At 33.2% G+C, this 14,448-nt stretch overlaps 1 protein-coding gene across 1 annotated transcript in view; it reads left to right on the top strand.

The window, feature by feature from the left end:
• Positions 1–14,098, top strand: part of LOC128191199 (probable phospholipid-transporting ATPase IA) — a 32,084-nt gene extending 17,986 nt beyond the window's left edge. The window contains exons 13-41 of the mRNA XM_052863283.1: positions 95–222; positions 316–393; positions 625–713; positions 898–964; positions 1,070–1,184; positions 1,443–1,525; positions 1,643–1,692; positions 1,834–1,903; positions 2,233–2,317; positions 2,422–2,561; positions 2,757–2,804; positions 2,981–3,071; positions 3,406–3,470; positions 3,638–3,727; positions 5,611–5,693; positions 5,880–5,985; positions 6,107–6,184; positions 6,305–6,415; positions 6,540–6,614; positions 6,791–6,913; positions 7,121–7,199; positions 7,323–7,384; positions 7,499–7,555; positions 7,947–8,054; positions 8,186–8,271; positions 8,591–8,692; positions 8,942–9,021; positions 11,208–11,251; positions 11,665–14,098. Of these exons, the coding sequence (XP_052719243.1) occupies positions 95–222; positions 316–393; positions 625–713; positions 898–964; positions 1,070–1,184; positions 1,443–1,525; positions 1,643–1,692; positions 1,834–1,903; positions 2,233–2,317; positions 2,422–2,561; positions 2,757–2,804; positions 2,981–3,071; positions 3,406–3,470; positions 3,638–3,727; positions 5,611–5,693; positions 5,880–5,985; positions 6,107–6,184; positions 6,305–6,415; positions 6,540–6,614; positions 6,791–6,913; positions 7,121–7,199; positions 7,323–7,384; positions 7,499–7,555; positions 7,947–8,054; positions 8,186–8,271; positions 8,591–8,692; positions 8,942–9,021; positions 11,208–11,251; positions 11,665–11,718 (2,447 nt within the window). The 3' untranslated portion in view covers positions 11,719–14,098. The remainder of the gene's footprint in view (positions 1–94; positions 223–315; positions 394–624; positions 714–897; positions 965–1,069; positions 1,185–1,442; positions 1,526–1,642; positions 1,693–1,833; positions 1,904–2,232; positions 2,318–2,421; positions 2,562–2,756; positions 2,805–2,980; positions 3,072–3,405; positions 3,471–3,637; positions 3,728–5,610; positions 5,694–5,879; positions 5,986–6,106; positions 6,185–6,304; positions 6,416–6,539; positions 6,615–6,790; positions 6,914–7,120; positions 7,200–7,322; positions 7,385–7,498; positions 7,556–7,946; positions 8,055–8,185; positions 8,272–8,590; positions 8,693–8,941; positions 9,022–11,207; positions 11,252–11,664) is intronic.
• The last annotated feature ends 350 nt before the right edge of the window (positions 14,099–14,448 follow it).

Below are 14,448 nucleotides of genomic sequence, written 5' to 3'. Positions count from 1 at the left end.
CTATTTACTTCTTGTATGTCATATACTACTGCAAATCTTGGCCATGGCATGATATGTATGCATGTGGGTTACAGCATTATTAATTTTGTTTCAGACTCTCCACCCAGTAACTTTGGTTACAACTTCCTGACCTTTATCATCCTGTACAACAACCTGATCCCGATCAGTCTACAGGTCACGCTGGAGGTCGTCAAGTTCATTCAGGCCATCTTCATTAACTGGGTCAGTAGTCACAGATGTCTTTGACCACTCAAAATCAGAATATAACTGTGTGAAATTTTTACACTTTGATTCATGTTACATTTTTGTGGCTAGGATTTGGACATGTACCATGCAGAGACAGATACACCCGCCATGGCTAGGACGTCTAATCTCAATGAGGAACTGGGACAGGTGAGTGGTTTGATGGTGCACATAGACTTTCAGAAGTCTACAAGTGGCTGCTGTGACGACTAACTATCAGTGTTTAAGAAACAATGTACATGCACATGTACCTTGTTTTCCATTTCATTTCAAACACAAAACAAATTATATGTACCGGTACATGTTCTATATGGATAGATGGTTGTTTTGTCTCTCTAAATTCCTCTGATCAGTGAATTGCTCTCTCCTGTTTTTGTGTAGGTGAAGTACATCTTCTCAGATAAGACTGGGACCCTCACACGGAACATCATGGTGTTTAAAAAGTGCAGCATTGCTGGAATACCTTATGGGTAAGTCATAATCATCTACAAAAAAACGAGAGTAAGTTAAGAGCAACTAAAAGGTCAGATTAAAATGCTTTAACAGCTTTACAAGTTCATACAGCAAAATCTGTGCAATATTTCAATTTAAAATTTAGAATATTCATATTGTGTTCAAAACTCTGTATTTGAATGTGTGCTTTGTTTTCTCTAGGTGTGGGGAAGATGAAGTGCATGGCTTTAGTGATCCATCACTGATAGAGAACTTAAAAAGAAACCATGTAAGTTCCGACTTCTTACATTCAGGGTATATTGTACCTGCTAGTACATGTAGTGTGCCCCTTCTAAGTATAGTAAATTTAGTAACTTTATGATGTTCTCCACAGGTTACGGCCCCAGTTATCCGGGAATTCCTGACCCTTATGGCTGTGTGCCATACGGTGGTGCCAGAAAACAAAAATGGAGATCCGAATGCCATGGAATACCAGGCCTCCTCTCCAGGTACTGTAGATAATGTTTTCTATGAGTATTTCAGGGCAGATAGTGAAAAGTTTGTGTCTCTGTTAACATCAGAGGACACGAGAAGGGTAGTCAATATTCTTTTTTAATTTAATCTAGAATTGTTAAGAAGATGACTGCAGCTTGAGTTGAGAGTGAGATTCATTACATGTTTTAGGTTATATAGCTGATGTCATTTTTCCCAACTTTACAGGATATTTTGAATATGTTTGATTCTTAATATGTGTTACTTTTTTTTAGATGAAGGTGCTCTTGTGAAGGGTGCTAAAGAATTGGGCTTCTTCTTTAAAACTAGGACACCTAACACAGTTACCGTGGAAGTGGTCAGTAACCCACACAAACACCATATGTCTGTACTTTTCTTATTACTGTATAATGATAAACTTGATTGGCATGTTCAATAATATTATTTGAATTCTCTTCTCATTTTCTCTTTTTAGAATGGAAATGATGAGGAATATGAAATCTTGAATGTGTTAGAATTTACAAGGTAGGTTTTTTTTTTACAAGGATCATCGATTAACCATGGGTTATAATGACCCTTTCTTGGGTCTTGACATCTCCAGAACATACACTTTCTAAGAATTATCTTACCAGGTATGGTTATGATTTAGTGAATTTTTCTTTATAGCACCAGAAAGAGAATGTCAGTGGTGGTCCGTACCCCCTCAGGGGAGATCAAGCTTTTATGTAAAGGAGCCGTAAGTGATAGACTAACATCATAACAAAGTCTATAAAAACTCAGTATACAAATGTCAAAATTATTTTTTTGTTGAAATGCCAAGCTTGTATTCTGGTGTTTAAAGTTTGTCAAACTACCAGGTAAATAATGAAGTTTGTCAGATGTTAGTTTGTTGTTTGAACTCACACTATTACATATCCTAGATATATTTACTGTAAGTGTATGATGAAATGTTTTATTTTTCGCAAAGAGCACTGAGATAATTATGCCAGATATTTATAGTTGATAATGGAAATGTGTATTGTGTGCAGTTTAAATTCATGTTCAGTTTGTTTGCTTTATATTCAGGATACAGTGATTTATGAGCGGCTGGATGACAAACAGATGTACAAGGATATAACAATACAGCATCTAGAGGAGTTTGCCACCTTGGGTTAGTAACTTAAGTTACGTAAAAAGTGGTTTGTACAGAAAAAATTGATTTTAAACTTGAGCTCCTGAATTTTTATACCCTAAAATCACATTTCTGAATTTCAGGGCTTCGCACATTATGCATAGCCTCAGCAGATGTAACAGAGGAATTCTATGATGAATGGAAGCACACTTACTACAAAGCTAGCACATCACTTCAGAACAGGGACAAAAAACTAGAGGAGGCAGCAGAACTCATTGAAAGGGTACAGATTAATGACATCCACTTAACTATAGATTCATGTTTCTCATGTAAAACAGATGATTAAATTGATAAGCAGTTGACAAGGAAAAAAATTTGATAAGATGAGATGTACTTTCATGTGTGAAATCATTTATAAAGGAAAGGTCAATAATGATACATGATATTAGTAAATGTAGTAAACACTTCTTTCTTTCAGAATCTCCGACTTCTTGGTGCTACAGCCATTGAGGATAAACTTCAGGAGGTAAGAACACGCTGAAATGGCCAATCACAGTCTGGAAAAAAACATTATAGTTCGGACCTCATGAATTATATGTGTCATACATCTTTTTCTTGTGCATTGAATTGAATTTTACCTTATACCAGTATTGTACCTTCCAATTTTGTTTCAGTGTATTTATATGCCTTGTTGTTCTATAGGGTGTTCCTGAAACCATCTCCAATCTGTCTAAAGCAGACATAAAAATCTGGATCCTTACTGGAGACAAACAGGAAACAGCCATTAACATAGGTACACAGCTCCCTATCTCAGCTTTCTGTTGCTAACCTTACTGATCACTTCTGGTGATCCTGTTTTGTCACTTCTTTCTCTTCTTTTTGTTTATCACTGTAACACCACTTGTAGGTGACAGGTGCTCTGTTAACTCTGTAATATACCAGTTAATACTTGTACCGGTACATCTAACACATGTACCTTATGACTTCCATCTATCTTTGAACTGTTTATATGCATGTAAACTCTTACAGACGCCTTATTGCTTCCCTTAATCTGTTAACTGATTTTTAATGTATAAATGCTTAGATTTGGATTTGCACTATGTATGTGTGTTTTTGCTGTGTTTTAGGATATTCTTGCCACTTGCTAACACAAGGGATGCCACTCCTGATCATCAATGAACACAGTCTGGATGTAAGTGTTGACAGCTGACAGGGACTCTGTATTGTATCACTCTGTTAATGTATATTGGTAATACAGCAAATGTTTGATGGATAAATTAGTATTAGTCTGTTTAAGTACATTGTTTGATTCAGCAAATGTTTAAGGAGTTTGATCTCAATCTGATGAATTCATTACAGGGAACTCGAGAGACTCTGAGGAGACATGTTCAGGATTTTGGTGACCTCCTCTGTAAAGAAAACGATGTGGGCCTAATTATTGATGGACAGGTGAGTGACCTTTGACCTCAGTACCAAGCACCTGTGGGTCCTGTTTTATGTAACTACTATAGGAATGCATCTTGTTGACTATTCACATGCACCAGCTGCTGTTTTGTGTGTTCTGTGGTCATTTTTATTTACTTATGTTCTTTATCAATATTACAAAATAATAAGATAACTAATTTGAATTTATAAAAATGAAACAATGGGATGCATTGTTCAAAAACGTTTAAAGATGTTGGTCCTGTCTGAATAGACATAATAGCAATCATATTCTGCGTAAAGATATCAATAGCTTTCATCTAGACACGCAAGCTTCGATCTTAGCCTAACTGTTAGAGGGTTTATTTTTTCAAATAGAACAGGCATATTTGTTCATGTATTTCAGTGATAAACTAACATGTTATAAAAACTAATTTCATTAACTTGAAACTGATATCTACATGTATTTTTAAAGAACTTATCTGGTAAGACAATAACATTTTTAATCACTTTGTATTTTCTTGTATGGTGTGAAATTATCATGAACTTATTCACTTGATGGCAGGCACCTGCTTTTCGCTGACATATCTTGATTTATTTCCCTTTGTTTGCCTCTTCAGACACTGGACTTTATATTTCCTTCACATGAATGCCTTAAAAAACCAATCAAAAAGAGACTTGGAAGAAAAAAGGTTTTCTCAATGTTTGTTTATAAAATGTCTTCTGCATTATGCAAAACCACCTGATTCCAACATTCCTTTTACCTTTTAAATCAAAACAGAAATTAAATGTTTGTTCAGTTCACTCCCATTTTGAAATATTAGACTTCATAAAGTTGTTTAATGCATAGGACATCATTTTATTGCCAGCCTTCATTTTTATTGCATGTATGCATCTTGGTCTTTGGACAGTAAATCTCCCTACCCCCTCTCATATTTAGCTCAACAACCCAGAATAAAGATCAACTTTATTAATTTTATGGTACTTTGTCAATTTAGATTTAAGTATTGGAAATATGGTTAAATGAGAATACTTGACTTTTGATTGATTGAGATGGAGTGATTTCAATTGATGTGTCATCTACATTGTATTATTGGTACCTTGTAACTGTAATTGTGAAGTTTAGAAGATACTGTATACCGTGACTAATCAATGTACTACGGAACTATCCATTTCATACCTGCAATTGCAGATATAAACATGTACACCAGCAAACCACCATTGGAATAATTCACTTATGAAAATTAACATGTGACTACCACTAATCAGAAAGGTTTGCATGAATGTACATGGGAATTTGTACATGTATTTTTATTACAGTTATTTTTATCAATTTTCCTATATATTTTTTGTATTTGTATAAGCATGTTTACTGAATCAGAGATTTTTTGTCTGATCGTAGAGGACAAAATCTTTTTAAGGTCATAATACATAGTGTATTGGTAATGAACATTTATATGTTTCAATGTGTGATTAATTGATGAGATGATCATTCCTAGTTTTTTGTTAAATTTCATCTTACTTTTTTGTACAATTACGCTGTGTCTGCTTAGTCCTATTGTTGTATGCTTATTGTGAATTACTGTTCAGTGGCAAAGATGCTAGTAAATTCATTTTTTATTACCATATGTAATTCCAAGTTATTATGACATGTCTTCTGTGTCATTGCTGAGAAGCAAAACTGTTGGAGAATTTACATAGTATTATAGGCATTTTGTAGAACCAAATGTAGTTTCGATAATTTAGATTCACTTTCATATAAACATGCATTGATTTCAGACATAGACAATTTACTATATGTATAACCATATACAGCACTTGTTAGTGTCTGTTCTGATTTCAGTGTTACATTGCAAATGATGAAGTAAGAAAACATTTATTTTCTTTAATTTCAACCCACTTTTTTGCAGACTCTGAAGTATGGTCTGTCTTGTGACTGTAGAAAAGACTTCCTCGACATAGCTGTGTCCTGTAAAGCGGTCATCTGTTGTAGGTAGGTTATTAGGTCACATTATGGAAGGTGACTCTACAAGTGTAACCAATAAGTCATAGGGTCACGTTATGCATGCAATCTAGATGTATAACTAATTACTGGTAAGCATCTGTGTCCTAAGATATATTAAAATTTCTTTGAATTTCAAGGAAAACTGAATGTATGTACTTTCCTGTATGATTTTAGGGTGTCACCTTTACAGAAAGCAGAGATTGTAGAATTGGTCAAAGACTCAGTCAAAACAATCACCTTGGCCATAGGTGATGGTGCTAACGATGTAGGGATGATTCAGGTGAGTATTACAACTGATGAACAGACAGACAGATCAATGGATGGACAGACAAATAGACGGACAGGCTATAGCTATAAATAATATTTTGTATTAATGTACATGTATCTATCTGTCCTTGTAGGCAGCACATGTGGGGGTAGGAATCAGTGGCGTGGAGGGGTTACAGGCAGCGTGTGCCTCAGATTACGCAATCGCTCAGGTAACACAAAACAACTGTAGGAAATGTTCTTGAATTTCATATTTAAATGATCATTCTACATGTATCACATGATTGGGAGATTTTAATGATTTGACATCTGAGGTTGTATGTATTTGACAGTTTCGATTCCTGAATAAGTTACTGTTGGTTCATGGAGCATGGAGCTATTACAGGCTGTGTAAACTTATTCTCTACTCCTTCTACAAGAACATCTGCCTCTACGTCATAGAGGTAAGCTCTCAGTCTGAAGCCTCATGCCAGCTTAAATGAGCCAAACGTTTAAAACCTCAAATGAATTGTATGGACTAATATATATAGTGGGTATATTAAACTTATGATTTCTTTGTCATTTCAGTTTTGGTTTGCTATTATGAATGGCTTCTCTGGACAGATTCTGTTTGAGAGATGGAGTATAGGTTTTTATAATGTGGTGAGTTTTGAATTAAAACTTAAGAAACTAAATCTAAGCATGTCAAAGTATTGTTGATATTTTTATGAATGATATTTAGAAAACCAATTTAAACAGGTAATCAAATACTGATAAAACATATTTTGACACATAGACACTGTAATCTTCTACATGAATTGACCTGATTCTGTTGCTAGATATTTACGGCTGCCCCACCTTTAGCGATGGGTCTCTTTGACCGTATTTGTAGTGCAGAGAGCATGATGAAGTTCCCAGCTCTCTACAAAGCTTCCCAGAATGCCGAGCTCTTCAATGCTAAGGTACGGTAATCTACTTAAATAGACATACCGGTAGTATAAATGCAAAGTTTATTATTTAAAAAAGCTGGATTTCATAATACACCAGAAATAAATACATGTAACAGCAATGTAGATTTGGTATGACCACTATAATTTTTATATGTACTTAAATTGCTAATGAATGTACATGGAGATAACTGGTAATATCTTTTCCAATCTTTATTGCAGGTTTTCTGGATGTGGATCTTTAATTCTTTGTTTCACTCTATTCTTCTGTTCTGGCTTCCAGTTCTTACTCTTCAACAAGGTGAGTCCAAAGCTGCCCATATCTCTCCATAAGTACACAACTTTTCTAGGACATAGAGACCTTTTTCTTGACAACAATTTTTAATGTTTTAAAGATTATTATTCCACATTTCCTGGTTTGTAGATATTGCGTTTTCCAATGGACAATCAGGGGGTTACCTCTTCCTAGGAAACTTTGTATATACAGTAAGTAATTTATATTCTATGACATTTCCATTTCATTCTAAGTTTATTAAGAATCCATTGTTTAGAAACTTTTTTCACTTATGTTCTCTGTATAAACAATCTTTTTTTCCTCAGTATGTTGTGGTGACAGTGTGTTTGAAGGCTGGTCTTGAGACAAGTGCTTGGACCTGGGTAAGAGTTTTAAAACCTCTAAATTCATAACTAGATCCGAAATAAAATATCAATATCAATGGTTAATGCTCTTTTATTTACAATGTAAATACGTTTGTGTATCAATTAAAAAGGAAAAATACATCTTTGTATTTATGAATACTTGCCAGGGTTAAAAATTTGTTATGGATTTAAGTTCATTGATTAATACTTCCAAAGAAAATAATGAAAGTTAAATCCTTGACAGTATCACATGTAATTGTAACATATTCTTTTCATAAGTAATGGTTATGGGTAAAAATTCAAGTTGAGAGTTGTATAACAGATGTGCCTAAAATAAAGAATGAATCATGTTATTGATACCGATAATTTGTTTTCTGTGTGCATCATTTATCTCCCTTGTATTTCGTAGCTGACTCACCTAGCCATATGGGGCAGTATAGCCAGCTGGTTTCTGTTCCTCCTGGTGTACAGCCATATCTATATGATTGTGGACCTGGCTCCAGAGATGCTGGGCATGGTATGTACCTGTTGTAGGGTCCTCTCCGAGATCTATCGTCAACTTTGTAACAGTAATATTGTTAATAAATTATTTAAGCAGCACAGAAATGAGAAGCATTTTTACAGTCCTCTTTTGTTTGTCATTTTTAGGACATTGTATACCGATGTTCCATTTTCTGGATGGGTCTTATTATTATTCCCTTTATCTGCCTCATTAGGGATGTCACGTGGAAAGCGTAAGTTATCAAGTTTTTTTTAACATTGCATGATAATTAACTTTGTATTTATGGACTTCCATTCTCTAACTATCCAAATTTTCACTTGTTGAAATCCGATACAGTACTTTGTAAAACAAACATCATATCCCTTTTATATTTCTGAATCTTGATTGTCCCTATTGGAGACATATTGTAAAGATATCCTTATGTAATTGTTGATTATAGATTGTCCATGTAGGAGACATATTGTAATGATATCCCTATGTAATTGTTGATTATAGATTGTCCATGTAGGAGACATATTGTAATGATATCCCTATGTAATTGTTGATTATAGATACAAGAGGACAATGCACAAGACACTGAAAGAAGAAGTTCAGGAGAAAGAAAAACTGCACGAGGACCCTACACCTGTTGTCATTAAAATGACTAAGAAAAGGTAAGATGTCAGGCTATTGTGTAGGGGCTTACTGATGTTTTGTCATGAATATGACTTGAAAAAACGTTCGAAAGAGGGATTCTAAAACTCAATTAAAATGAATGGAGAAAGAATATGTGTTTTAGAAACTTTCTCTTGAAATAATTATTGAATATACATAGCACAAATGCAAGAAAGTGTCTTTATCCATTTAAAATGTTATTTCAAATTGATGCTTATCTTTATTGATGTGTGACATATCTGTCTCAGGTTGACGGAGACTGCCCGTCTTCTGCGGAATGTGTTCACACGCTCATCTAACAGGATGCAGACGGCCTCTGAGCAGCCGCGTAAGTCGACTCCATCATTTACTGTTCTGTACATACTGATTTTTAGTAAAGCACTGTGTTGTTAACTGTGGCACATTTTCATCATCATCAATATTTATAATTGTTGTGTGTTATTTCACTTAACTAAAAAATTCCTACCACTCCAGTATATTTAGAATCGTATTTCAATTTTAAGGATATTTAATTTGACAACCTATGATTTTATTAAAGACTGTGGTACACTCAAAAACTGTTATAAGACAATGAGAAATTTGTCTGAATTTTTTAATTATAATGACTTCTCCCTATAAAACTGTTGCCTTACAATGACAGCTCCCTCCCCTACTCCGTCACGTAAGTCGGTCACATTTTTCCATGATGTTTCTGTTCATCATCGAAACATTACTGATTTCCTTTTGGAACTTGAATATATGCACTGATAGTATGACTTAAGATTGATAGAAAGTATTGATAATTATTTGATTGTCAAAACTAATCATACTCTTAAAACATTTATGTAATTGGATGTGTGAATGGTCACAATGAAATCAGTAGTGTGAGGTGTAAAGCAAGAAGCAGAGTTGTCACAGATTGTATAATGCAGTAACATTATAGACAGGATCCTAGATTTTATTTAATTAATCAAGGTGTGCATGTTGCTACTAATAACCTGGTCTGTAGGAGGAGAGGTTGTAAATATGAATTAAACAGTGACACCAAACAAACTAGAAATGGGGAGTAGTTGATAAGGTTATTCCAAGTTGGAGAAAACTCTCTCATAATCTGTTACTTAAGCATATAATAGGAAGTTTTTGTTTCAACATTTAGAACCTGATGGAGACAAGAGTGTAGCATCAATTATGTTTATTATTTTACTGATTTAGGTTTTTCATTTGCAAGAGATAATGGTAACACATGTATTCTAAATTTTTTTCTTACTTTATTTAATGATACCAGAGCATGCAAATTTTGATTAAAAAGCCTCCGATATAATACTAATTATTAAAACAAAATCTAATGTTTTTAATTTTTTTTTTATATTTTTTTAACATTTTTTTATATTTTGGGTGTTGGTATATGGTAAATAAAGTTTTAGTAAAAGCTGTATTTTATTTTGATGTGTACAAATTTTATGTGATATAAACAAATGCTAAGACAATTGTGAGCATGTAAAGGTGAAAGGATATTAAATCAGCCTGGTTCATGAATGTTGTGTGTTTACAAATTACTTCTATTTTTAACCATAGTAAGAGAAATATACAGGAGAACTGATGGTAAATACCGTAATTTACAGCCAAACTCAATCAGCATGTCAAAGGGGGATAACTCTCTCCCGACATTCCACCTCCCAAAACCAATTGTCTCTTATATACCATGTATTGCAATCAATCCTTACCCAGCTCCACTAACTCTCACCAACATTCTGTTTTACTAAATATTCATGCACGAAATAATAATTAATTTTGCGTTAAACTCTTTTCAAGTATGCATTAAAACTGTCAAAACATGACATGCATTTCATAGTCTTAAACAGTGTTTTATTGATATAAAATATATCAACAAACTACAGTACATAATATATTTGCTTGCCTTAAAAATTGCATTCTATTGGGTCACAAGGATATTATTCCTTTTTCTATATTTCTATATTTGTTTCCCTGATTTTGTAGCAATGATGTAATCAATGGAGCACATTCACAAAATTAAAACAGGGAAAATAAAGAACAAAATATGTACCCGTATACCTTGTTCTGCTTCTGGTAGACTCACTTGTTGCTCAAATTTAAACCAATCACTCAATCAAATTAATTTATCTTCTGTTTATTGCATTTTGAGACCAATATGGGGTTGGTAATTACTTAGTACAGCAAAGTTTGATATTTTGATTTAAAATGAAATTTATTATTTTGACAGTTTCTGAATTAATTACCAGTAATTCAATGATAAAACTATCATCAGATTGTAAAGTAAAACTTGCTGTTTTTAATCATTATGAGATTGCTATTTTCATTGGGATATCACCTAGCATATTAAATTGTTAAAAACACTACAGTATTTAATATCATGCTTTCTTAATAGTTTCATTTATTTTATGATTTTTCTGACACATTTAACAATTAACTACATAATTTTTCACCTTGATTTAAATTACATGTATACATTATATTTTACATTACTTTTAGCATTCTAAATTTTTTTATTTTCAGATGGTTTTGCATTCTCACAAGAAGAAAATGGAGTACTTACTCAGGTATTGGAGATTATTTTTTCTGAGTTTCTGTAGATTCCTTATTTTACGCGAGTACTTAATTCAGCGATTCTATCATTGTGCATCAAGAATTTGAAATTGCGAACACTGAATTTATATCATATTTCTTAATAGTTAACATCTGTCTAAAACATTCAAGCAAGATTTTAAAATCTGCTAGGTACTGTGCTTGTCGCGATTTTACACTGATATTAATTCCTCACGTTTAATCAGGAATTTACAGTATGCAGAGTAATAGCATATTTTGTGTAACATGATTTTAAGATAATTTAAAAAGATTGGAAGTTCTGTAAAAAATAAAGATATTTTATAAAGTCAAATAATAATTAGAATTCTCTAACATACAAATAGGTAACAGTTTATACCGTAAATGAAATTGATTTTTTTTCTCTTAGGCTCAACTGATACGTGTTTATGATTCCACCAAAAGCAAGCCAGAAGGGTTATAATGTCTCACAATCAACAACCTGGATCCATGGTTTCTCAGAAGTCAGGACAACTGTCCAGGATTCACAGTGATGGGAAATCTCTGGGACCAAGTGCAATATATCTTCATATCATCACCTTTTTTGATTTCACACTCCTATCCTCACTCGTAAACATCAACAATGCTCTGAAGCCACAAAAATAACATAAACATTGATCTGATACATCTGAACTATTAAGATATGTACATTGCTTGATTCTGACAGTCTGTAAACTATCCTGCTTGTCCTACGTTGAACAGGCTGATGGCTGTGTAGTGTTTTATTACCTCAGTTAAGGATTTTATTTTTGATAGATTTTTTTGATAATTCACATGTACAGAGTTCAAAGATTCCCAGCTACATGTACAAATTGAAACCTTTAATTTTCATCCACTCGCCTCATCCTTAAAATGTTGGCTCAGTATTAATGAATGCCGGCCTGTGTGTCTTCAGTGTTACAGTTTGTCTAGCCAAGCTAGTGTGGATGTCTTTAGTTTTGTTAGTAATTATTTATTGTTTTGTTTATGTAATATATACATGCATTGTTGTTATTATATGATTTACTATGTGTACATGTATGTATTTTATGGTCAATTTTATGTTAAGTGCTGTTTATGACTTAATTCTGAAAGTTGTTTGGTGATAGTGATGTACTAGGGGTATTGGAATAAAACAGTTAAGACATTGACACCCTACCTGCTTCAGCAATGCACTTACTGAAAGATCATTGGGTAATGATACAATATGTATGTACAGTATGAACACAACTCTTATCAAACCATTGAAAACGCCCTTTTGTAAGGAGAGAAAGCATGTTGAGGTCGAAACACCATAGGTGTCTCTTCAAGTGTTATAATTTCAATGGTTTTAATATCATTCTTTTGTATAATTGGATGAAAATTAATAATATGTAGAAATAATTTTAATCACTTTGGCTTTGATGCTACAGAAAACTTTTACCAAGGATATTGAAAGATTAAAAGCACTGTAATTTTGGCCTCCCTTTCCTTTTATATAACATTCTGGTTTTGAGAAAGGGTGCTTACTCTAAAGCTGGGACATAAACTGGTTCTCTAGTCCATAATCACTTTGTAAAGTAGTAGGGTGAAGGTCAGAGTATTGCCACTGTAATATAGGGAACATTTTTTTACTCAAATGCTCATTTGTATGATGATTGACATTTATATACAGTGTAGCTCACTCACAGAAAGTTCATGTTAGCTACACTAAGTGTTTCACTTCATGCACATGTATCGCAGGATTTCCAAAGTTCAGAACATCTACGTTCATATTCATAACACATAAGTCTCCGTGATTTTGTATTCAAATGATGAAGCGGGGAAGGTACCAGTTATTTACTGTAAGTACAGATTTATCCTTAAAAAATGTCAATAACTAATCATCTTGGTGTATTTGATGACAAAAAACACACCTCCTCATATATGGAGGTTGTTCTCTTCAATACATGTACCAGTAAATTAAAGAAGTATGTGTTTTGTTGTGGTTTTAAAGGTAAAATTTCAAGTTTAAGGGGTTTCAACACCAATTTCAAATATAAAGTAAGTAGATGTTTTGGGGGTTTGGGTTTTTATTTTTTAAGAAATTGCAGCCTTAGAGTAAAGATTACTGTAAGTTTTAGTTAGGCCACACCAATATAATTACTTGTTTGTCGAATATCCTGTGAAAAAAGGTACAAGCGATTAAGAAATAAAATTATTATTTTTTTGTTGCCAACATTTTTAGGCAGTACTTAAATAAATTTGTGCGGACGGTAATATTTTTTCTACTTGATTCTGATTTATAAATTAGAACTATTTAAAATGCCAAAAATAGAGTGGAGATAGAACAGAGAACAGCACAGAATTTCCTGGATGCGGGAAATTAATAATGATATTATTTGTATAGTTTAATTTAAATACGAGCACGTGGGATCCAACGAGCAAGAAATTTTATTGGTGTGGCATTGATATTGGATCATATTATCATAGGATAGATCATATTCTCATCCATCAGCATTCTATTTGTGTTTTCTCATTCTTGAATTAGAAAATGTATGGTTTAGAGTTATTCTTCTCAAAATTAAAATAAAGTCTTCTCAGTATTTTTATTCAATGAGAATTGTTTAAATATTGTTGGGGCTATTTTTCCCCACTCAATGTGTATCCAGTCAGCAGGTTGTATCGTACGTTGAAAATTGTAGAGATTGACTTTGCCTATTAGTAGTTAGGATAAATTTTTCTCTTTCTCTGTGATTTCCAGTATTTGATAATTAAAATTTAAGATTATGTTTCCTATTCTTGTAGTACACTAACAAAGAATATGCTTGATTGGTAATAAACATTTTTTTAAACTAATAAGTTGTTCTTTACATTTATTTTCTGTTTGGGGGGAATGTACACTTCATGTACCAGGTATTTGTAATACATACCCCTATCATCTACATTTAGTTCAAGTTTTTGAAGCATGTCCCACATCCAAGGTGTTACTGGCCCTACATATAGCTTCACCAACATGCAGGGGTTGTGAATCATAGCCATCAATTTAGATGAAGTTTTGAAAGTGTTGGTGCACAAAATGGCAGGTTTGCAGGAATCATAGGCACAAATCAGTTTGGATTTAAATGTCTAAAACCTCAAAATGCTTGAATATTGCAAGGTATTGCTTTCTTTTTTAAAAACTTGAAGTACATCGGCTACAGGCTATAATAACGAG

This window comes from Crassostrea angulata, chromosome 7 (genome assembly GCF_025612915.1).
Source record: "Crassostrea angulata isolate pt1a10 chromosome 7, ASM2561291v2, whole genome shotgun sequence".
Lineage (NCBI taxonomy): Eukaryota > Metazoa > Mollusca > Bivalvia > Ostreida > Ostreidae > Magallana > Magallana angulata.
This window is presented reverse-complemented; position numbering and strand designations above follow the sequence as displayed.